Source organism: Salmo trutta, chromosome 1 (assembly GCF_901001165.1).
Source record: "Salmo trutta chromosome 1, fSalTru1.1, whole genome shotgun sequence".
NCBI lineage: Eukaryota > Metazoa > Chordata > Actinopteri > Salmoniformes > Salmonidae > Salmo > Salmo trutta.
This window is the reverse complement of record NC_042957.1, coordinates 12,417,914-12,441,763: the sequence shown is the minus strand read 5'-3', so window position 1 is coordinate 12,441,763 and position 23,850 is coordinate 12,417,914. Positions and strand designations below refer to the sequence as shown.

The 23,850-nt window shown below is 41.4% G+C and overlaps 2 protein-coding genes across 7 annotated transcripts in view; one reads left to right on the top strand and one right to left on the bottom strand.

The window, feature by feature from the left end:
• The window catches only part of LOC115163328 (dynein heavy chain 8, axonemal), a 59,380-nt gene extending 41,122 nt beyond the window's left edge, over positions 1-18,258 (bottom strand). For 3 of the 5 annotated variants that reach the window (XM_029715161.1, XM_029715328.1, XM_029715492.1), the window contains exons 1-40: positions 18,159-18,258; positions 15,439-15,602; positions 15,060-15,194; positions 14,826-14,910; positions 14,468-14,619; positions 14,095-14,284; positions 12,568-12,731; positions 12,257-12,433; positions 12,026-12,139; positions 11,830-11,937; positions 11,563-11,664; positions 11,329-11,475; positions 11,039-11,236; positions 10,823-10,899; positions 10,487-10,586; positions 10,262-10,381; positions 10,016-10,151; positions 9,731-9,918; positions 9,576-9,656; positions 9,341-9,457; positions 9,119-9,238; positions 8,559-8,700; positions 8,348-8,445; positions 8,148-8,254; positions 7,903-8,002; positions 7,693-7,822; positions 7,312-7,484; positions 6,735-6,861; positions 6,333-6,568; positions 6,122-6,226; positions 5,872-5,985; positions 4,820-4,882; positions 4,574-4,674; positions 3,377-3,514; positions 2,926-3,166; positions 2,545-2,744; positions 2,270-2,423; positions 371-534; positions 199-301; positions 10-114 (exon numbers count right to left, since the gene is read on the bottom strand). In XM_029715161.1, the coding sequence (XP_029571021.1) occupies positions 10-114; positions 199-301; positions 371-534; positions 2,270-2,423; positions 2,545-2,744; positions 2,926-3,166; positions 3,377-3,514; positions 4,574-4,674; positions 4,820-4,882; positions 5,872-5,985; positions 6,122-6,226; positions 6,333-6,568; positions 6,735-6,861; positions 7,312-7,484; positions 7,693-7,822; positions 7,903-8,002; positions 8,148-8,254; positions 8,348-8,445; positions 8,559-8,700; positions 9,119-9,238; positions 9,341-9,457; positions 9,576-9,656; positions 9,731-9,918; positions 10,016-10,151; positions 10,262-10,381; positions 10,487-10,586; positions 10,823-10,899; positions 11,039-11,236; positions 11,329-11,475; positions 11,563-11,664; positions 11,830-11,937; positions 12,026-12,139; positions 12,257-12,433; positions 12,568-12,731; positions 14,095-14,284; positions 14,468-14,619; positions 14,826-14,910; positions 15,060-15,194; positions 15,439-15,594 (5,268 nt within the window). In that variant the 5' untranslated portion in view covers positions 15,595-15,602; positions 18,159-18,258. The remainder of the gene's footprint in view (positions 1-9; positions 115-198; positions 302-370; positions 535-2,269; positions 2,424-2,544; positions 2,745-2,925; positions 3,167-3,376; positions 3,515-4,573; positions 4,675-4,819; positions 4,883-5,871; positions 5,986-6,121; positions 6,227-6,332; positions 6,569-6,734; positions 6,862-7,311; positions 7,485-7,692; positions 7,823-7,902; positions 8,003-8,147; positions 8,255-8,347; positions 8,446-8,558; positions 8,701-9,118; positions 9,239-9,340; positions 9,458-9,575; positions 9,657-9,730; positions 9,919-10,015; positions 10,152-10,261; positions 10,382-10,486; positions 10,587-10,822; positions 10,900-11,038; positions 11,237-11,328; positions 11,476-11,562; positions 11,665-11,829; positions 11,938-12,025; positions 12,140-12,256; positions 12,434-12,567; positions 12,732-14,094; positions 14,285-14,467; positions 14,620-14,825; positions 14,911-15,059; positions 15,195-15,438; positions 15,603-18,158) is intronic. The other 2 variants (XM_029715243.1, XM_029715401.1) reach the window with 2 other exon arrangements.
• On the top strand, positions 16,829-23,528 carry LOC115163638 (3'(2'),5'-bisphosphate nucleotidase 1). Of its 2 annotated transcripts, none has more exons than XM_029715716.1 (9): positions 16,829-17,045; positions 19,219-19,340; positions 19,455-19,559; positions 20,322-20,429; positions 20,549-20,597; positions 21,749-21,840; positions 22,046-22,246; positions 22,329-22,434; positions 22,530-23,528. In XM_029715716.1, the coding sequence occupies exons 1-9, from the start codon at positions 16,994-16,996 to the stop codon at positions 22,676-22,678; spliced, it is 984 nt and encodes a 327-aa protein (XP_029571576.1). In that variant the 5' UTR covers positions 16,829-16,993; the 3' UTR covers positions 22,679-23,528. The 2 variants fall into 2 exon arrangements, with proteins under 2 accessions (XP_029571576.1, XP_029571661.1); XM_029715801.1 differs by lacking the exon at positions 16,829-17,045 and adding an exon at positions 18,281-18,425.
• The last annotated feature ends 322 nt before the right edge of the window (positions 23,529-23,850 follow it).

The window sequence follows — 23,850 nt, the reverse complement described above, 5'->3', positions numbered from 1 at the left end:
GTTCCATACCGGCACTTTCTCTCCCTCTTGTGAAATGACAGCCAAAATCTTGTCATAATCTTTGGCGTGGAATTCCACTTCGTTGACATTGTCAAACACACCAAGGAGATGAGGCTGGAACAGAGTTTCCCTTATCTGAGTCATTGTGCATCTCTTTTTATTTAGACAAATCTCTGTTGTTCTAAGAGCTGTTGTTACCTGAATTGTGTGTGGATCGCTAGCTTGTCCCAGGATTTCCAAGAGGGAGGGATCAGACACAAAGAAGAACCTGGGGAACTGGAGCCTCTTTTTCTCTAGGTACCTGTTGAGGTCAAGTAACGTAGTCAGTTGAAAGAGTAAGCTGCTAATGCTAAACAGTCTTTATCCGTACCCAGTGAGAGACTTCTGGCAAAGCTCCAGCTGCTCCTGGAGGTGAGGCAGCAGCTGACCCATGGTCTCGTCTCCCACGCAGCACTGCACCACGTTGGGGATCTCATGGGCACGCTGCATGATCTTTATCCACGACTTATCAATGTTCTGGAAGCGCTTGGCTTCCTAAAGCGAGAGAAAATGTCAGAATCAGAATGAGAAACAGAAACTAGAGTATATTGGCATGCAACACATGATTGCTGGGAATATTTATTAATGTTGAAGACATACAGAACCAGTGAAAATTTGGATACACCGACTCATTCACGGGTTGTTCTTTAATCTTACTATTTTCCACATTCTAGAATAATAGTGAAGACATCAAAACTATGAAAAAACACATCCGGAATCATGTAGTAACCAAAAAAGTGTTAAACAAATCAAAATATATTTTATATTTGAGATTCTTCAAAGTAGCCACCCTTTGCCTTGATGACAGCTTTGCACACTCTTGGCATTCTCTCAACCAGCTTCATGAATTAGTCACCTGGAATGCATTTCAATTATTAACAGGTGTGCCTTGTTAATGTGTTTGAGCCAATCAGTTGTGTTGTGACAAGGTTGGGGTGGTATACAGAAGACAGCCCTGTTTGGTAAAAGACCAAGTCCATATTATAGCAAGAACAGCTCAAATAAGCAAAGAGAAAAGACATGAAGGTCAGTCAATCCAGAAAATTTCAAGAACTTTTAAAGTTTCTTCAATTGCAGTCGCAAAAACCATCAAGCACGGATGAAACTGGCTCTCATGAGGACCGCCACAGGAAAGGAAGACCCAGAGTTACCTCTGCTGAAGAGGATAAGTTCATTAGTGTTAACTGCACCTGAGATAGCAGCCCAAGTAAATGCTTCACAGAGCTCAAGTAACACACACATCTCAACATCAACTGTTCAGAGACTGCATGAATCTTGCCTTCATTGTCAAATTTCTGCAAAGAAACCACTACTAAAGGACACCAATAAGAAGAAGAGACTTGCTTGGGCCAAGAAACACAAGCAATGGACATTAGACTGGAGGAAATCTGTGCTTTGGTCTGATAAGTCCAAATGTGCCATTTTTGGTTCCAACCGCTGTTTTTTTATGAGACGCAGAGTAGGTGAACGGATGACTTCCGCAGTGTGTGGTTCCCACCATGAAGCATGGAGGAGGTGTGATGTGTGGGGGTGCTTTGCTGGTGACACTGTCAGTGATTTATTTAGAATTCAATGCAAACTTAACCAGCATGGCTACCACAGCATTCTGCAGCGACACGCCATCACATCTGGTTTGCGCTTAGTGGGACTATAATTATTTTTTCAACAGGACAATGACCCAAAACACACCTCCAGGCTGTGTAAGTGCTATTTGACCAAGAAGGAAGAAGGAGAGTGATGGTGCTGCATCAGATGAGATGGTTTGGGATCAGTTGGACCGCAGAGTGAAGGAAAAGCAGCCAACAAGTGCTTAATATATGTGGGAACTCCTTAGAGACTGTTGGAAAAGCATTCCTCATGAAGCTGGTTGAGAGAATGCCAAGATTCTGCAAAGCTGTCATCAAAGCAAAGGGTGGCTACTTTGAAGAATCTAAAATATATGTTGATTTGCTTAACACTTTTTTGGTTACTACATGATTCCATATGTGTTATTTCATAGTATTGATGTCTTCACTATTATTCTGCAATGTAGAAAACAGTAAAAAATAAATAAAAACCCTTTAAAGAGTAGGTGTGTCCAAACTGTTGACTGTATGTTTAAATATTGTGCAATATTCCTTATGTTTTGTTAGACAAGAGCTGAGTTCATACAGTGTGGAGATCTTTTATATGATCAAGATGCATAAATCAAATGTTTTGCATAATCTGCAGATGGGCAGTTGTGCAGTACCTGTGGCAGTTGTTTGGCAATGTCACCTCCCACAAACACAGCCTCCAAATACACCCACAGGTTCTGGACGATAAGCCACTGCTCAATAATGTCAGATGAAGTAGACAGCTTGAAGACCCAGTTCTGAATGTCTTTCTTGAATGGAGCATTGTATCTATGCAAAGATATAAGGGCAAGGTAAGATTCTGGCAGCATTACAATTCTACCAACAACAAAACCTGACTTTGATCAACTGAAGGTCATTATCTATAGCCAAGTCAGTTAGTTGTTCATACCTGTTGCTCAGCAATGATCCCAGCAGCATCAAACTGTCCTCCATGGTAGCGACTATCTCAGAGGTCTCGGTACCTTTCAGCATCAGCTCTCCTCGGCCCTTGAAGGTCATGAAACTCAGAGACTGACTGGACCATACATCCACCACCTGGGCCAGCTTGGCCTCGATGTCCTTCTCCTTGACCGCCGAGATGCAGATATCCTGAGGCGGCACAACAAGGCATGACAGTTAACATGTCAAACAGTGGGGAAGACCACTACAGAAACACTATATCAAAGATTAAATCATGCTAAGCCTGTAAATAACAAATATAAGCAAACATGCATCATCATGGATTTTCATGTAATAAAGATTTAACTGAATTATGTATTATAACACTAACCTCGATGTCCTCCTTGTATTTCAACAGGTTTGCCTCCATGATGTTCTGCAGGGCGAAAGTGTCTGACTCCACCTCAAACTTTTTGCCAGTCAGGCCGGTGATGCGGTCCCAGTGCCTCTGCTTCATGGCCTTGTTGGCCATCATCTCCAGCAGGGGGCAGGACTCACTGAAGTCATCGATCCTCTTCTTCAGGTCCAAAAATGCCTGCCAGTCCTTCAGGCCTTTGGGCAGCTTCTTACACCTAGTGGTCAAACGATCTGTTACATCTCAACAACAGGGTATTGTTCAGTAGGCACAAAAAAAAGAGAAAGACTCCAAAAAACAGAGTGAAACAGGAAGGTACTGTCCAATAAAACACACTCATTTTCATTTTGCGCCCTAATGAATACGGAGAAGAAACAAGGTCATTCTGAATCAGCAGAAATATAACACGACAGCAAAAGTACAGTACTTATTCTGGAAGTCCAAAAGCTCTGCATTGATCGCCTCAATGTCCACCTCTGTCCACAGAATGTCGTAGTATCCACTAATTTTGGCCATCACTGTGTCGTAGAGTCCATATAACTTCTGGAGTAAACTCAGCTCTTTTCTATGGTAAAAAAAGAAATAGGATCATCTTTATCGTGTCATCTATCTACACTGTTGATGAAACAGGGAGTGTTGAACATCATAGACATTCATTATTTCAGTGATATGATTGTTCTACAAGTTACAACCAATGATATATTGTATATAAACCTAGATGACCTATAAGTATGTCTGTATATGTTGTGTACTGTATATACACTCCTTGTCCAGTTTATTAGGTACACCACCCAATTTACGAAAATGGTTAGTTCCAGACAGTGAGTCAAGTGGCCGTGGTGTGCTATATACAGCAGACAGAGATCAATTGAGGCATTCAGTTACTGTTCGATTGAACATTGAGAGTGGTATGATCGTCTGTGCCAGGTGCGCCGGTTCTAGTATCTCTGAAACATCCGGCCTCCTTGGTTTTTCACACACGACAGTGTCCAGGGTAAACAGAGAATGGTGCGACAAACTAAAAACATCCAGTCAGCAGCAGTCCTGTGGGCGAAAACAGCTCGTTGATGAGAGGACAAAGAAGAATGGCAAGAACTGTGTAAGCTAACAGGTGGGCGCAGTACAAGAGTGGTGTGCCGAACGGGATCTTGGAATGCAAAACTCGGTCCTTGTCACGGATGGGCTATTGCAGCAGACGACCACACTGGGTTCAACTCATATCAGCTAAAAACAAGAAGTGGCTCCAGTGGGCACGAGATCACCAACACTGGACAATTGAGGAGTGGAAAAACATTGCCGGGTTTGACGAATCCCGGTTCCTGTTACGTCATGCTGATGGCAGAGTCAATATTTGGCGTAAGCAGCATGAGTCCATGGAGTCCATGGCCCCATCCTGCCTGGTGTCTACGGTACTGGCTGGAAGCGTTGGTGTAACGGTGTGGGGAATGTTTTCCTACTGTCCCAAGTTAGTTGCCTTGATACAAGTTGAGGAACATTTCCATGCCCCGATTAATTCAAGCTGTTCTGGAGGCAAAGGGGGGTCTTACCCAGTACTAAATTGGTGTACCTAATAAACTGGCCCCTGAGTGTAAGTCTATGGTGAATAACATCCATTGCAGTGTACCGTGTTTTTTGCAGAGCCTCATAATCTGTGACTGGTAAACCAAAGAGCTGCTCTCCTGACGAGTAGGTGATGAATTTCCTCCACAGGTCATCAAATCTGGCCTGAAAATATGGAGTAAAAGAAAAACAGCCATGACGCATGCAACACATCTGTGAAGATTACTTGCTGTAAAACCCTTTTGTGGGTGTCTATGCGTGTCATGTGAAAGACGTGTGTGTGATGTAGTGATATGTGTGTTAGTGTTACCTGGCAGATCTGCAGCCTGGTGCTGGCCTCAGTGGGAATTATCCCAGGCACCATTGGGCCTTCCTACAGCAAACAATGACCCCAAGAAGTGCATTCGGAAATTACTCAGACCCCTTGACTTTTTCAGCATTTTGTTACGTTATAGCCTTATTCTAAAATTTAATAAATGAGACATTTTCCTCATCAATCTACACACAATACACCATAATGACAAAGCATAAACTGGTTTTTCAATTATTATTTTTTTTATTAACAATGAAAAACAGAAATACCATATTTACATAAGTATACAGACCCTTTGCTATGAGACTCGGAATTGAGCTCATATGCATCCTGTTTCCATTGATCATCCTTGAGATGTTTCTACAACTTGATTGGATGGTTGTCCTTCTGGGTGGTTATCCCATCTCCACAGAGGAACTCTGGACTCTGTCAGAGTGACCATCGGGTTCTTGGTCACCTCCCTGACCAAGGCCCTTTGCCCCCGATTGCTCAGTTTGGCCGGGCGGCCAGCTCTTGGTGGTTCCAAACTTCTTCCATTTAAGAATGATGGAGGCCACTGTGTTCTTGGGGACCTTCAATGCTGCAGATATTTTTTGGTACCCTTCCCCAGGTCTGTGCTTCAACACAATTCTGTCCTTTAATGTCATGGCTTCGTTTTTGCTCTGACATGCACTGTCAACTGTGGGACCTTATATAGACAGGTGTGTGCCTTTCCAAATCATGTCTAAACAATTGAATTTACCACAGGTGGACTCCAATCAAGTTGTAGACACATCTCAAGGATGATCAATGGAAACAGGATGCACCTGAGCTCAATTTCGAGTCTCATAGCAAAGGGTCTGAATACTTATGTAAATAAGGTATTTCTGTTTTAAATTTTTAATACATCCGCTAAAATTTCTAAAAACCTATTTTATTCCATTTTAGAATAAGGCTGTAACATAAGAAAATGTGGGAAAAGGGAAGGGGTCTGACTACTTTCCAAATGCACTGTATCTACTGTATGGTAACTGAAGTAAATAAATACAATGTGTAAATTTCTTCTTTACCAGTTCATACTGGTCTGTAAACATCACAACATCCTTTTGGAAAACGGTGACTGATTCCAACAGGTTCCGTTTGAACTTGGGCTGCACACGAACCAGCTCGTCTTGCACTGATCTCTGGGGAAGCAAAATAAACAAAATTGCTATTTTGACATCATAATACCGTAGGTAATTAGACAAACATCTACAACTGAGTTGCAAACATGAGTTATTCCATAGGAAAAATGTATAGTAGTTAACCATTACAACGGACCGCTTTGGACTGCAGTTTGATGAAGGAGTATCTGAGAGTATCCACCCCTTCCGCTTCCTCTTTGGTCACCTCCACTTCAAATCTATTCAGAATCCCATAGGCTTCCTAGCAGACATCACAGATAGCATGAGAAAAGTACTTAACAAATATGTGTCAGTGAAATCTTCTACCATTGCAATCCACAAATCACAAGCCGTAGTTTGACTTATACCTCAATGGGTCCCAGGGTCATGTCTATCTTGATCTCGGAGTCTCGTATTTTGGACAGGGCTTCCATGGCGAAACGCACATCCTCCAGGTCTGCGATAGGCCTGGAGAGCTTTTTCAGGTGTTCTCCAGTGAAAGTCATGATCTCCATCATTTTCTTTTTGTACTGCTCATTCAGGTACTTGCACAAGAGCTTCTTCCAGGCCTTTGCCTCGACTGTCAGAGACATCTTCAGCGGAGCTACGAGAAAGGGAAATTACCACAAAATAAATAGCTAGCTAATTATTTGTGGTTTACAAAGTATCAAAGACTTGTGAAGCCTTTACAGTATGTAGGCCTTATAAAGGGCTTATGAAGGTTTCATTAAGCCTTCATGAGTTAAAGGCCTAGTTCGTAAACGCCATACCTGTTGACATTTCAATGCACCCCAAAATAATGGTAGGCTTGATTTCATCAATCTCCTGTTCAAATGCCACATAGTGCAGAATTTCAGACTTGATCTGAGTCAGGTAGGGGTTGCTGTCCATGAACTCCTATTCAGAGAATAGTTAAGATTCCACAGGTTAGTGAGAAGGGAACATTTTTTTATAAAACAGCTGCACCGAATATTGGCAGCAGGTAGCCTAGCGATTATAGTGTTGGGCCAGTATCCGAAAGGTTGCTTGTTCGAATTCCCAAATCTGTCTATGTGCTCTTGAGCAAGTCACTTAACCCTAATTACTCCAGGGTCTATGTTGATAATGGCTGACCCTGGCCGTGACCCCAATCTCTGAAGGTGTCTCAGAGGAAGTTGGGATATACAAAAAATTAAAAAAAGTTTCCAGTTCACACATGCGTATAATATAAACTTGCACATGTGTGAAATAGGACAAATATCAGCACCCACCAAATTATTATATTATTATTATTACATGCCAACTTACTTAGTAGTAAATAAGCAAATAGTAACTAGGAAAAAAAGTTGGTGACTTGCATTGACACACCTTGACCTTAATCTGTCTGTCCTCGGCCCAGACCACCTTGAAGGGATGGAACTGCTTGAGAACATCACTGGCCGGTTTCCTCAGAGAGTTGACTGCTGATGTGAGGAGGACCACCAGCTTACAAATGTCCTTGTGTTCAGCTACGCTCTGATAGAAGTTCTTCAGCTTCCCTGCTGAGAAAACAACTCAAGTTAAATACTCATTCATGTCATCAATACTCATTGTGTAATCAATGTCAACACAATTTAAAGAACTCTACAAAATACAGTATTCGATTTCCTGGGAAGTTGTATGATTCCTAATTCTAACATTGAATTTTCCCAAGTGGAGAAATGTACAATCTGTGTTTAGTGGTAAGATAAGATGGTGGCTGATTCTTACTGCCAGACTTGCGCTTGTCTTCATGGTGGTGCTCCTGTCCCCAACGGGCCACTCCCCGGCTCACCTCCAGCACCAGGTGGACCAGTCGGTTGATGGCCTGCTGGATGTCATCCAAACTGGGCACCATTACCTGGTGAAAAATGTAAAAATGTAATTATATAACATTGATTTGGGACTTTGTTATTCAAATTGAATCTAAAATGAACTCACCACGTTGGGTATGGTCAGGTGGACTTCGGATTTGATAAAAGTCACCAGCTCCTCTGTGCTTGGTTGTGATTGGCTGAAACGTCCCTTTCTTGCTGACAAGCTGAACAGAGAAGTAAGACTTCAAAAATCTTTACACTCCTTCAAATTAGAATATTAGGCCAACATTTTGCACTATACAGCTGCAATGCATCTCTTTTAGCTAAACCAAGGGATAATACTCTATATGACAACTCATGCATACTTACGTCGCAACAAAGATTCTTCTTTTCAAAGTGTCCAGAGATAACCTTGTTGCTTTTACCAAGGCGTCAAGTAGCTTTGTGCTGAACCAGGCGTACATCTCTTTGCACTCCTAGGATCAGGATTGTTGTTTAAAGCATTGAAGTGTCCTGTTCGCACAAATGTACAGTATATTTTGGTGGGGTCAGTACAGGAAGATACTTACCTTCTCAAAGTCATCTTCTTTCTCAGATTCTTTGTCATCACTATGATCATCATCAATGGAGGTGTTAACTTCTTCTGAGAATGCCACATTCTTCCGCTCTGGAATACAAAATTAGTTACATTTAAATTTGATGAGGATGTTTATGTATGAGTATGTTGATGGGATGAGATGAAAAGAGTTTCTGGTTCTTTACAGGGCTTTCATGAAATACCTTTAACAACCGGTACTTCCACAGGTTTCTTGACTTCTTTTGACTCATAAATAGTCTTGAATATCTCAATCAGCTCCTTCACTGCCTCTTCAACATGTCTGCTTTTGTGGTCCAAAATGTCTGCCCATTCCTTTGACTGGTTCTACAAGTCATAGCAATTTCATGGTAAGAATAAGAAATTTGACAAGCAGATAGTGCTTAGGGGGCGGTCATAGCAACTGATTAAAGCTGTAATTAACGATTAGGAATTATAAAAACTTTGGATCAGACTATTGTCTTATTTATTCAACATTTATGTTATTATAACAGCAAAGTAACAACTGTTTTTAAAAACCTGCAATAATGTTGAAAGTCCAATAAACTAAAGTAAACTGTACACTGAGGTCTCCCCATTGCATTTACATCATTTACATACACAATTAGGGTTGAGTGCCCTGCTCCAAGACCACATCGACAGATTTTTCACCAAGTCGGCTAGGGGATTCAAACCAGCGACCTTTCGGTTACGGGTCCAATGCTCATAAATGCTATGCTACCTACCGCCTATTAGATGGGCATACCTCGTTGGTGCTGATGAGGCCTTGCAGTGACGAGGGCCTGTCCTCTGGGAGATCGATCAGCACAGTCTCTGAGATGTCTTGAAGGACGGCATCAATGTGCATCTCACAGATGTCTCGCACCTGAAGAGAAACAAAGCAGAGCGCACGACTCAGCAAGTATTTAATTTGAACTAAATTTGAACTAAATGCTCCACAATGATCACAGCAGTATTTTCAGTGTACCTTCTTTAGGAGATGGTTAAGTTCAGACATGGCGGTGTCAACATTATGAAAGAAGTTGTCCAAGATGAGAGATGACCAGTTGAGCAACACCAAGCCGTGGCGAAGCACAGACTCGACCTAAAGTGACCACAAACAACAGAAACAACTTTATGAGGTAATACAAGCTAGTCTCCAAACAGTGCCATTTCTCCTTCAAGGGATCATACTGTATTTTAGACCGTTTTAACTTTCTTACATTTTTTATCTTGGATGCCATCAGGTTGTAGAAAACAGCAGGTATTTTCTCACAGGTGGCCTCGTAGTTGCACAGTAAAGTCTGCAATAATAAATCTGGGCAATATGGATCATCAATTAATTTAATGTATGTGACTGCATTGTCTAGGATATTACCTCCAGTCGAAGTTTGTTGGCTTTCATCGACCACTCTGTCTTGACCAGACGCAGAGCCTGATCAGGAACCTCCAGACCCATCTTCAGCATGCACTTTGTCTCTCGCACTATCTCCGTGATTTTGGTATCGAAGTTGACGAGTAGTTTTCCTGTGTCCATGTGGCGGACTAATAAGGTTGCTTGTAAAGCTGTTATCAAAGACACGGAAAGACGTGCATATTTTGTGGAAATATGAGAAAAATAAATGAATTCAGATCAGATGAGATAAATGGATAGGCTACTGACCGTATTGGAGCTGTGAGACCTCCCTCATCCAGGCTCTGTGATAGAGAAGCTCAAACTCCACAAACACAGCTGCAGTCCGGTTGTACATTCTCACCACGTCCTTTCCCTCTGGACTCGACAGGATCTCTGAGTTTTTCTGTAGAAAGAGTTCGCAGTTTGTGTTGTTTCTCAGTAAATTCAATTCTTAGTAGATTTCTGAAACTGTAAGAGAAATCTTACAGGTCATGTTGTGAAATTTGAACCTACCTCGATGTAGTGTATGGGTTCCTGTATGCTCCTGTAGAGCTGTCTGATCCAGAGGACTTTGCCAGCTATAGGGGGCATGTTCCTGGCCAATGGAGGGTCCTCTCTGTGAATCTGGTAGAGCTGCATGGATAAAGAAAAACTGTGCTCAAGTCTGATCCATAATGCGTCTGTGCCTATAGGCTACCTGACCATTTTCAGGACTAAGGATTACATTTATAAACATACCTTCTTGACAGACTCCAGCTCTGAGACGTAGTGCTGAAGAATAAGCCCAACTGTGCTTGAGACTTCTGTCTTTAGACAGGGCATGTTCAGCTTCTGAAATCTACAGACAATAACAAATATATGTCAAAGTAACATTTCCATAGTTGGTTCTGAAAATGTTAAATATACCAGCATGCTTTATTTGCTATCATGTAAGGCTCTAGATTGCAGGGAATGGCAGTTACAGGTGTTAAAAAACTCTAAAATATCTGAGTCGAAAGTAGGGCACTGCCCCCTAAAATCCTGGGGAGAACCCGGTCTTATTTTTATTAAAATTGTTTGAGTGATATTTTCTACCTTTTCAGAAAAAACAAGGCATGCTGAGACGAGAGAATTTTGGAGAAACAGGAATTCATGAACATCTGGAGCTGGTTCTAAAGAAGATAAAGGACGACAACATCGTAGAATTAGGAATTAGAACTCTGACATATTGAGCTGTGAGCTTTTTTTTGCCTACAAACAAAACAAAGCAGTTTAGACCCATCTACTCAAACCAAGTTGAATAAAACATGCCTCGAGGTTGCTTATCTGAACCATGAACTCTGCAAAGTCCACCTCAAACTCTGCTTTTCTGGGGGCCAGGATGTCATACTGCTTCTTCTTCATGGTCAAGTAGATGTTCTGGAACTTGGAAGCCAGAGTGTCTATTCCCTCAATGGTGGACTGTCCCAGGACAGAGAAAGTCTTTACTGCTGTGATCATCCGAGTGATCTGAAAACAAGAATAAAATGTATCTCAAATGTATAGCAGCAGGCCTTCTGTTTTTTTATGGAAAAGGTTGGCTGCATTAATGAGGTACATACCTTCTCCAGTCTCTTGCAGAAACCCTCAAACTTGCCAAAGATGTACATCTCTGACACCTCGAAGGGTTTCTCCCCAGGCCTCTCCAGGGTTTGTTTCTTTGTCTTGTGGAAGCAGGACTGATACTCCCGGAACAAGTAGATACAGTCCTATCAACCCACAAAAATTGTCAAAACTCAAACCTAGTGTAAATCAGGGGTAGAATTGACCATATTTTTGATGCCATCATCAATCACCTGTATCTTTTTGATGATGTCTTGTGTATCCTGTTCCCAAATTCCGGAGGTGCCGTTGTCAGTAATGTATGCTCTACATGCTGTAACCATCTGATTTGTGACCTGAGTGACAAATATTACAACAACCAAGCTTTAAATACATGTGCTCCAATTCAATTCCATGTCAGTTCCCATAGCTGATAAAGTCAAGTGGGTAATTTGTTTAAGAATTAATAATTCTATTAACTTTTTTTATTATCTCTGATGGAATACAGAGAAAGTACTTACTTTGATGAAGAGTGAAGTCATTCGTTCAGATGTATTGTAATATTGTGAGACACTGTGGATCATTCGAATGGCATTGATAAGGTTCTGAATGCTCTTGGCCATGGTGACCTGAAATCAAACATGTTCACTTGTGAAATCAATTACAATAAAACCTTTCAAATCAGAATAATGAAGACGAATTAATCATCTTCGTTACCGGGTCACAGTTGTACAGAGGTTGGCAGACTTTTTCGAGGGTGTACAGGAATTTCACATTATCCTTTGCCTCGTTGGCACAGTCGGTTATTCTGGCATCCAGCTCTCTCCACAACTAAAGTAAATAATAAGTACCAACAACAGGAACATGTCAACATTTTGTTGGAGCATGTAATGGTAAACATTTCATTTTCATTGCCACTTCAGGAAGACAGCCAAGTGATGATAGTACCTTTAGAGTCTTGGAGCGGTTGATATTGAGTACATTGACCACGGCCTTGCACTCGGGGCCCTTGATGTGCTCAATGATAGAGTTGAACTTGGCCGACATTCTCTTCCAGTGCTCTAACTCAGTCAAAGGTCCTGAGGCATCAGCTTCTTTCCTCATTTGATCACTCTCTGTAAGAACCTGGGGATCATAGAAATAGAGTTGAAGAACAGAAGACTTGAAGTACTATGGATTGGTAAGTACATTTTTCACATTTGTGCCATGTTACAGTATGTGTAGGTTCATAGTACATAGACAGTCATACTGTGTCGTACCTGCTCAATCTGTTTGTACCACATCATCAACGCTTCCTCGAGTTGATGCACCATGTCAACATCTGCTGCTGCTGCTTTTACGTCTTCAAAGGATACCAGCCTGGAGAATTCAATGTTTGAGGCTGTCTTCAGTTGAACAGTGCCTTCAATGCATGCTTGCATTCCTGCAGTACATCATACAAATCAAACGTTTAACAATCTGACTACTTGTTGTCAGCTCAAAATCATGCAGAAAACAATAATTGAATGATGATGTAGGCCTACTGTGTGTGTACACCACCGTTCAAAAGTTTGGGGTCACTTAGCAGTGTCCTTGTTTTTGAAAGAAAAGCAAATTGTTTGTTCATTAAAATAACATCAAATTGATCAGAAATACAGTGTAGACATTGTTAATGTAAATAACTATTGTAGCTGGAAACGGCAGGTTTTTTATGGAATATCTACATAGGCGTACACAGGCCCATTATCAGCAACCATCACTCCTGTGTTCCAATGGCACGTTGTTTTAGCTAATCCAAGTTTATCATTTTAAAAGGCTAACTGATCATTAGAAAACCCTTTTGCAATTATGTTAGCACAGCTGAAAACTGTTGTTCTGATTAAAGAAGCAATAAAACTGGCCTTCTTTAGACTAGTTGAGTATCTGGAGCATCAGCATTTATGGGTGCGATTATAGGCTCAAAATGGCCAGAAACTAAGAACAGTCTATTCTTGTTCTCAGAAATGAAGGCTATTCCATGTGAGAAATTGCCAAGAAACTGAAGATCTCGTACAACGCTGTGTACTACTCCCTTCACAGAACAGAGCAAACTGGCCCTAACCAGAATACAAAGAGGAGTGGGAGACCCAGGTACACAACTGAGTAAGAGGACAAGTACATTAGTGTCTAGTTTGAGAAACAGATGCCTCACAAGTCCTCAACTGGCAGCTTCATTAAATTGTACCCGCAAAACACCAGTCTCAACGTCAACAGTGAATAGGCGACTCCGGGATGCTGGCCTTCTAGGCAGAGTTCCTCTGTCCGATGTCTGTTCTTTTGCCCACTTTAATCTTTTATTTTTATTGGCCAGTCTGACATATGGCTTTTTCTTTGCAACTCTGCCTAGAAGGCCAGCATCCCGGAGTCACCTCTTCACTGTTGACGTTGCGACTGGTGTTTTGCGGGTACTATTTAATGAAGCTACCAGTTGAGGACTTCTATTCTGGTTAGAGCCAGTTTGTGCTGTTCTGAGAAGGGAGTAGTACACAGTGTTGTACGAGATCTTCAGTTTTTTGGGCAATTTCTTGGTTGCTGATAATGGGCCTCTGTACGACTATGTAGATATTACATAAAAAAATCTGCCGTTTCCAGCTACAATAGTCATTTACAACATGAACAATGTCTACACTGTATTTCTGATCAATTTGTTATTTTAATGGACAAAAAAATTGCTTTTCTTTCAAAGACAAGGACATTTCTAAGTGACCCCAAACTTTTGAACAGTAGTGTGTGTACACAATTTTGTTTTATTATTGTAACTATCTCACCATCTAGGAAATGAATATAACGGGTGATTGTGTCTTTGAAGTTTTGTTTATCCTTCTCTCCATGTTTTGACTGATTCAAGGCACCCCAGTTTTCTGTTGCACAGACAGCTGGCATCATAATCTTTGACAACAGATTCCTGGTGCCTTTTAATAGACCCTCAGCGGCATCCAGCATAGAAAAATAAATCTCCTACAAAAAGAAAGGGAATGGAAATTGACCAAGCATTAACAGTCAGAAAACTCATGATTAGAGCATTCTTATATATTCAATATGGACCTATTATGAGGCTATCATAGATTATATGTACAAAATACAAAATCTTAGTCCTTCAGTTCAGAAGTCTCTACCTTCCGTAGATCTTCCATATCTCACCTCATGTATGTTTTTTATATTGACAGGAACGTCAATTTTAGTTCGTACAAAGAATGGGCACAATCCTGTCAGACATGTCTCAGACAAATTGGCTAAAAATAGTCTCATTATTATGGCTCCTTTTGCAGTTCCAGGAAAGGTGCGTCCACACTCTAAAAGAAAAGAAAATTCAATTGAATTGAACTTGCACCATTTAAAAGGTCTGGGTCAGAGCGAAAGGTGACATAAACAGACAATAAAATGTTTCATATCTATTTCACAAAATCTATGAATAACAATAATGTCTTGGTGCCACTGTTGCTCTATAGTACGCATTTTATGTAATGAAGAAATACAGAGGTAACCATCATTCATTCACCTATTCCTGGGACTTCTGTCTCTTGGTAGACAAATGCGATGGTTTTACTTCCTCCTTTGGCAAAAAAATCATCAAATGGTGCCAACTGTGGGGGGAAACAGAGTGTCTACAAGATATCTCAGATCTTTGTTGTTCATCAAGCAGGTAAAGGTTAAAGAATTTTACCAGACAACAACAATTCATTGGGAACCTCAACAGCTTGTTGGGATTCATATCAATTACAGTTCTACTCACAGAAGGTGCATCTAAAACAAACTCTTCTACTGCTTGTAGTTCGAGGGAGAGCCTGTCAGCCAAGATCTCAAAGATGTATTTGTGCCCAGGGGTAAGTAGCTTCTTTCGAGCTTCTCTTGATTCCTTGTACCTGGCCTGAAAGGACAAAGTGTCAACGTTACTCTAAATGGGGTGGTGTACTGTGCACATCAGGCAAACAGAGTGTAAGGTGGGACTGTAGCAACCCACAGAAAAACAATGTATTATACTATGAAGTGATAGCAGCTACAATTGCGACTTTGTGAGCACATAGGCCTGGGCAGCTGAACCTTCATTGAACAAGTTCTCATCACTTCTTGTTCTCAACTCAAATTCCTCCATGACTATTCATCCAACAGACCTGCTTCTCCTTCATGGTCTCCTGCACAGCCTGGACAGAACTACCAGATCGATGGAACTTGCTGCCCCGCCGGCCTACAGCACCTCGATCTGTGGGCACGTTGTCAGGCATGGGGCTAGGGTCACCTGTGCTATCTGGGTGACTGGTTCCACTCATCTTTTCATCTGCAAGGATGTGATTCAGGAGTCAGGAAAACATAGTCAATCAACAAAATCAGGATTTTGGCTAGAGGATAGGTCTGTTGCTTTATTTGAATGGATGATAAATGTCAGAAAATAAGAAATTCCAGATTAATCAGGAAAAATCCCATCCCTGCACTTGAGGACTACCTTTAGATTGTTGGTAATTAATTTAACTAGCTTTATTGAACGATAGGGGTCACTGGTAATGTTAGTGTCAATGATTTACATATACGCTAGATCACAAATAGGGGGCGCTGTGTTGTAGCCACCATGCCTCCATCTTGGCACTCCCCACAAATGTAAAAAAAATATTTTTGGACGCCATAGAAATTAATTGATTAATGTCTACATTTCTTTTTGTCACATTTATTCTATTACAGAAACCTTAATGCATACTTTTAAATTACACTGCATTCGGAAAGTATTCAGACCCCTTGACTTTTTCCACATTTTGTTACGTTACAGCCTTATTCTAAAATGGATTAAATACCAAAAAATCCTCATGAATCAATACACAATAGCCCATAATGATGAAGCAAAAACAGGTTTTTAGAAATGTTTGCAAATGTATTAAACATAAAAACAGAAATACCTTATTTACATAAGTATTCAGACCTTTGCTATGAGACTCGAAATTGAGCTCAGGTGCATCCTGTTTCTATTGATCATTGTTAAGGCTGCATCAATTCAATTCTGGTATCAGAACAAAATTTAACACTAGGCTACTGAATATATTGTCAGCTGTTTATTAATAGAATTAATAAATGGTAAATGTAATCTTCGTATATACGGGTTGACTGTAACACCTCGCAGGGCAAACAGAGAACTGATTTGACATCATAAGTTCTTCCTTAAATACTTCTTGACAGACGTAGTTCCCTCTCCCTGAGGGCCTGTCATAGTAGAGGCTTGGGTGTGGTTTAGACTTACTCCAGCCTATCGTTGGCGTGCAGGCTGGTCCCAGCCTCTAGACGCATCTTTGTTGCCAAGCATAGTTGTCTTCTAGCTTATCTTCATGTGTGTACCCGAGAGTCAGACACCCAAGGACAGTGCCTGTTTTTATGCTACAGTTAGGACAGTTTCTGCTTTTGTGCTACAGCCATCTTCCATTCTACCAGCCCCTCCCGTACACCTGTCCTTGAGCGGCCCCACAACCAGGCATTGTGTGTGTGTGTCACGAGTCTACTCAGCCTACACTCCTACTAGCCAGCAACCCTCCAATTAGTCATGTCTATTATATGTTGCTCAATCTATGTTAATACAATATAAACCTCTTAGTGCATTACAGTCCGTTCATACTTAGGTCTACATCTACTGTAAATGGTAATGCATCACATCTAATAAGTGAAATAAAACCCAACATCATCCTTGAGATGTTTCTACAACTTGATTGGAAAATAATAATACAATCTACATTAGACACTAGTAAGTACCATTCTCTTCTTTCAGGGAGATAGCTAGCTATCGTGGTAGCTATAACTGCATTGGTAATCTTCAGGGAAAATAGTGTCTTCAATGCTGTTATGTTATTATCTCAATGGAGATTGCTTTCGATATTAGCTAGATACGATTAGCTAGCTAGCTAACCAGCAGACTTGTGACACTCTTGTTAGCTAGCTAGTAGTCTAATGGATGGGGAATAGAAGTTAGAGAATAGACTGATTTGCTTCAAAATATCAGCAGGACAATAGACAATATATACTGTAGCATCAGCAATCCAGGGTTCATATATTGCTACCTAAAAGTCATTGGTTAGTGTCTAAATGTTATTATAAACTGGGTGGTTCGAGCCCTGAATGCTGATTGGTTGACAGTCGTTGGTATGTCAGACTGTATACCAGGTTTATGACAAAACATTTATTTTTACTGCTCTAAGTATGTTGGTAACCAGTTTATAATAGCAATGAGGCACCTCGGGGTTTGTCGTATATTGCCAATATACCACGGCTAAGGGCTGTGTCCAGGCACTCCGCATTGCGTCGTACTATTGAACGGTCCTTAGCCGTAGTATATTGGCCATATACCACACCCACTCTGGCCTTATTGCTTATGTAAAGAGTATTAAAAACTAGCTTGCGAAGATTATGTAACATTAACGTTAGAGAACATTGTTATTTAGCTAACGTTAGCTAGATACATAAGTAAACTATCTAGCGTAGCTACAGTAAATAAATAAATAAAAAGCCTAGCTAGCATTAAAAAAAATCCACCAGTAAGAACAGTTAATTTTTTGCCGATAACGTTAGCTAGCTAGCTAGAGCTAGCTAACATTAACGTTATCTATGTACCGTTAACTAGATAAAGGTATCTAACGTTCGTTAGGTAATGCGTAAGACAATTACCAATAATACAGTAGCTAGCCAACGTTTGCTAACGTTAGCATATCGATCAGGTTGCACCATTAACACCGGTATGTAACATCTGTTTGGCCAGTTGAACTTGTTAAACAAAAGGTACATAAACGTTGCCTCGGCTAATTTACTGGCTGTTGTTTTAATATTCAACCTAAAATACATAAAAAAATATCATTATAATTACCGTTTAGCCCGTTTCAGCAGGTTGACTCCATAATTTCAAACCAAATTTCAAAATCCAACTGCCACTCTTTCGAGCTACAGCTAGCCTAAAGCTAAAGGCTCGCGAACGAACGAACATGCATGGTACAACCTGCTCGAGCACGAATCCGTCGGGCACTTGGACCCATCATTTCTTGCTACTGCTAACTGTGATTGCATAACATTTCCTGGTATTCCAGGATTTCCATTTACAACCAGTCCTGAGCTGTAACATCTACATTAGACACTAGTAAGTACCATTCTCTTCTTTCAGGGAGATAGCTAGCTATCGTGGTAGCTATAACTGCATTGGTAATCTTCAGGGAAAATAGTGTCTTCAATGCTGTTATGTTATTATCTCAATGGAGATTGCTTTCGATATTAGCTAGATACGATTAGCTAGCTAGCTAACCAGCAGACTTGTGACACTCTTGTTAGCTAGCTAGTAGTCTAATGGATGGGTAATAGAAGCTCGAGAATAGACTGATTTGCTTCAAAATATCAGCAGGTTTCAAGCAGTAGCACTATAATACACACACCCCTAGCTAGTAACCTTTGGCAGTTGGGTACTCTGTGGAATCATGGACATATACTCAGCTTCAATAACTGCATAAATTAGCCTTATGCCTGGCACACTGCTTGTTACTGTAGCTCAAGGGTAGGCAACCCTGTTCCTGGAGTGCGGCAGGATTTTGTTCCAACTAGGCACCACACCTGACCAACTGGTCTTCCAGACGGTTAAATCAAAAACATGAAGTGCTTGTGGCACTCCAGGATTAGGGTTGCCTACCCCTGCTGTGTGTGTGTGTGTGTGTGTGTGTGTGTGTGTGTGTGTGTGTGTGTGTACAGATAGTCTATAGGTGCTTAAAGGTGTGCTTTAGCCCAAGTAATGGTGACATTCTCCTTCTACAGGTAGAGAGAGGGTGTGTTAATTCATTCAGTTGACTAAAGTGACTGATCATATAGGTCTATACGCCTTGAGGGTACATAGTATATCTTTTTTTCCTCTCTGAGCTGTACACTTTTGTATCTCCTTCCATCAGCAATGTCGGGAAATCCAGCAGTGGTGATGCGTTTGGTGGCTTCGGCTTACGCAGTGGCAGAGAAGGCAGGAGCCATCATACGGAGGGTTCTTCACAGCGGAGAGCTGGGAATCGTGGAAAAGGTTGGACTTACTGAACGGAGAGTGGGGCAAAGTGCTGAATTGAGGGAGATTGATAGACAGTGAGATGGAGGCTGAATGTTGTTTATAAATGATCTCACTCTCTCTCGTGGACAGACGGGGGCTAACGATCTACAGACACTGGCAGACAGGCTGGTCCAGCAGAGCATATGTGCCTCCCTATCCAAAAGCTTCCCCAAAATCACCATCATCGGAGAGGAGGTGGGTATGTGCAACGTCAGGTATTGAGCTTAAGGGTTGCACTATTGTCTGGGGCAAGTGAACTCGGCAGTCGGGCAAGTTGAGGTTGCCCAAGGGGATTATATATATATATTTTTTTTTTTAAACAACAAAACTGCAAATCTTTCTGGTTCATCCCTATTGTTTAAGTGAAAGATGGACAATTTATGGCAGCTGGGTAAATAGTGGTTGCCCCATTTAGATAGGTTATTATCTTTTTTTCTAACATTGGGGAAGTGTAACTTTTTTAGTCAGTGAGAGCAGAGCGCTAGCCGTTATGTCCTATTGCTCTCAGGCGTGAGCTGCACTTAGAATTCTTGAAAATAGAACCAGAACTTACATTTTCACTGGAGCAGCGCAACCCTTTCAAGGAGCTGGCACGCTTATTCCCAGTTTTCTCTGAAATTAATTGGAGCATCTCACACTCTGCAAATGTTATGCGTCCAATGTAGCAGGCCAGTAGAACAGATTTTTATGCTTCCTCCCTGTTTAAGTGCCCGACAAGTTATCGCTGTTTTGCGTGTAAACAAATGTTATTTTACATTTTCAGGAAAGTGACTAATCTTTTGGCAACCTAAAAATACAGCTGACTTGTCCGATTGGCAAGTGCTTTTCAGACCTTAATGTAAATCCATGCAACTTGCATGAATAGGATTTGTCCTAATGTTACTGACCAATTTATTTTGATGTAAAGATTAGAGTACACAACACCCCTGTCTTAACAGTGAATATCTCTCTCATTAGGATCTGCCAGAGGAGGCTGTCAAAGAGGACTTGATTGAGAGCAGTCAGTCTGAAGAAATCCTACAAAAGTCCTGTCCATTGGAATACAGTGCCCTGAAAGAGGAGGAGGTGAGACACAGGGACTTTAGAGCTGAAACCTACTGTACTGATTTGGATCATTTTCTGGGTACTGACTTCTCATTCCACCTGGGTTTCTGTGTTTGAATGTCCCGGTGTCTGTATTTTAGCTGGTTGTGTGGGTCGACCCCCTTGATGGCACTAAAGAATACACTGAAGGTAAACTTACTACGGCGTTATTTTGCCAGTCTTTCGTTTAGATCACTCATTACAGGCTTCCAACACACACCCTCGATCACTACCAGGTATTTCAGTGTCAAACTCTTCTCTTACACTTCCTCTTAGACCTATGCATTGTCCTCTTTGACAAAAACCTGGGGAACATTTAATTCAGTCATCTCCTAATCATCAGTGCTGATTCCCTTTTTCACTCTCTCTCGTCATCCCTGCTGAGCAGCGGCCAAGTGTCTTTACCTGCCAGATCAGGTCCAGATGTGTCATACGGGGTCGGACGCCCAGCTTCTCAGCACGACTCTCCGTGTGGTGACAGAGGGAGGGTATTGGGACTGGGGGGGAACAAGGGCAGAATAGGTGAAGGAATGCTTGGACTTCTCTATCCTTTTTTCTTTGCTATTATAAATCAAAATCAAATCAAATTTATTTATATAGCCCTTCGTATATCAGCTGAAATCTCAAAGTGCTGTACAGAAACCCAGCCTAAAACCCCAAACAGCAAGCAATGCATGTGAAAGAGGCACGGTGGCTAGGAAAAACTCCCTAGGAAAAACTCCCTAGAAAGGCCAAAAACCTAGGAAGAAACCTAGAGGAACCAGGCTATGAGGGGTGGCCAGTCCTCTTCTGGCTGTGCCGGGTGGATATTATAACAGAACATGGTCAAGATGTTAAAATGTTCATAAATGACCAGCATGGTCAAATAATAATAATCATTGTAGTTGTCGAGGGTGCAACAAGCACGTCCGGTGAACAGGTCAGGGTTCCGTAGCCGCAGGCAGAACAGTTGAAACTGGAGCAGCAGCATGGCCAGGTGGACTGGGGACAGCAAGGAGTCATCATGCCAGGTAGTCCCGAGGCATGGTCCTAGGGCTCAGGTCCTCCGAGAGAAAGAAAGAAAGAGAGAAAGAGAGAATTAGAGAGAGCATATTTAAATTCACACAGGACACCGGATAAGGCAAGAGAATACTCCAGATGAAACAGACTGACCCTAGCCCCCCTATACTACCCTTACATCACTTGTTTGTTCTTCATGCTGGAAAACTACTACAGTATGTCTACTAGGTATACAGTATGTCGATACTTGTGTGAAGTCCACTGTTTGTGTTCCCTTCAACTAACATGTCATCTGATCTCAGGGCTTCTTGATCACGTGACTGTACTGATCGGCATTGCATATGGAGGGAAGGCCATTGCCGGGGTCATCAACCAGCCCTTCTTCAATTATCAGGTACCAACAAGTGATCGACAACAAATCATCTTTCTGCCTTACACCCTCTCACCTATCAGGGCACGTTGAGTAGGGAGAAAACATTTTAGAAATAGGGAGGTAACAGATTTTTAATTTTCAGTTGCAAAACATTTTGCTACATTGTGCCCTATTGAATGCGACCTTGGTCCATGAGTGTGTAATGTCCTGTGTTTTGTATCCACAGTTGGGGACGGAGACAGCAGACATGGGGAGAACTCTGTGGGGAATGCCGGGACTGGGCGCCTTCGGGTTCGAGCTACAGGAGGTTCCGGATGGCCGACGCATAGTCACCACAACCCGTTCCCACAGCAACAAACTTGTCACAGACACCGTGGATGCCATGGAACCTCATGATGTGATAAGAGTTGGCGGAGCAGGAAATAAGGTGAAATATAAAGGGATGAGGTATGGTGGGGGTACATAGGTAAACATCAAGTCTTATTTCTCTAAACCCTTTCTTTGTGTAGATTGTTCAGCTTGTGGAGGGGAAGGCCTCAGCCTATGTCTTTGCCAGTCTAGGAACTAAAAAGTGGGACACGTGTGCCCCTGAAGCCATCCTGCATGCAGTAGGAGGTAAGCAACATCCTTCCTCTTGATCATACTGAAAGTACCTCTGAGTAATGATAAAAATGGTGTCTGCTGTTTTTTTCTTGTCCGTCCCTCTGCAGGTAAGCTGACAGACATGCATGGCAGTGCGTTGCGTTATGATGCTAATGTTAAGCACATGAATTCTGCTGGGGTGCTGGCCACTCTACGCAACCACCAGTACTACACCAGCAAAGTGCCCCAGTCAGTCCTGCAGGCCCTCAAGCCCTGATTGATACATAATTTACAACTGTTATTGTCCAAAAATCCTGCCAAATGATCATTTTTCTAGCATCTTTAGTCATGAATGGAATGTTTTAATTTCCATAATTACTTGTGTAAAATAATCTACATTGTACCCCAAAGTAATTAATCATGAGCCATAAACTAGTAATGCTGCATACTCCAAGAAAGGTTCAAATCTCACCTTTCTGGTAAAAAATTGATATGAAGTGTAGTCACTTAGACACAAGCACACACAGTACAAATAAAATGAAATATTTTGTATTTCCTATTCAAAACTATGAACAAGGCTTGAAATGACATGCTAAATATAGTATAATCACAAAATGGCCAACCTTAGTATGTTTAATGTTAGAATGTGTATATTTTCTAAAGGTCTCGATTACAGCATCTGACCTGATCGCTGTGAACGTCTGAGCGCTAGCTTGGCTTCCTGAACTCACCTTTCATCTCAAATTAATCTTGTCAGTCTGACTTTTGTTTAAATTCAATTTAATGGCTATAAATCAATCTTTGTGCTATAGTGATAAAACCACTCTCCTGCTACGTTATAAGGATTGCAGGCATGTGGCTGTGAATTAGGGTTCAGCCAGGAGTTGGAAAGTTGGAAGAGGGAATTTAAATGGTAGGAGAAACATCCCAGCTCTGAGTGGTTTCAGATTTCACATTCTACTTTACACAGGCTCAGAAAATATACTACTGTGTCTTTGGGAACCAGGGCTATTGCTCAATGCAAGCCATTTTGATCCACGGCGTCCACATAAGTTAAAATGGCAGTCGGAACCGGTACCAGAACCACGCAGGTCCCATTACATCTGAGATCATAACACACAAAAAAATATTACTTTTTTACTGTATTAGATACTTTTTGGCTTGAAAAAAAATCAGGCCATGTTTGACACTTCTGCTATAAAGAATCACATTTGTACAAAATATTTCTAAACAGCACAATAATCATGAAACAGACAGTTGGCCAAGGGTGCCTTCAAAACATATGAAACGCATGTCCAAATGATTTGATAAAACTGCTGATTTACAATTGGTTGACGGATATGTAATTACTACTTTTCTGATGGACAGTGGAACTCCACACTAGGCCCTCCAACACTGCTCCCATTGAGTAGCTGCAGGTTTTTTTTTTTTGAAGGCAGCCCAAAGAAT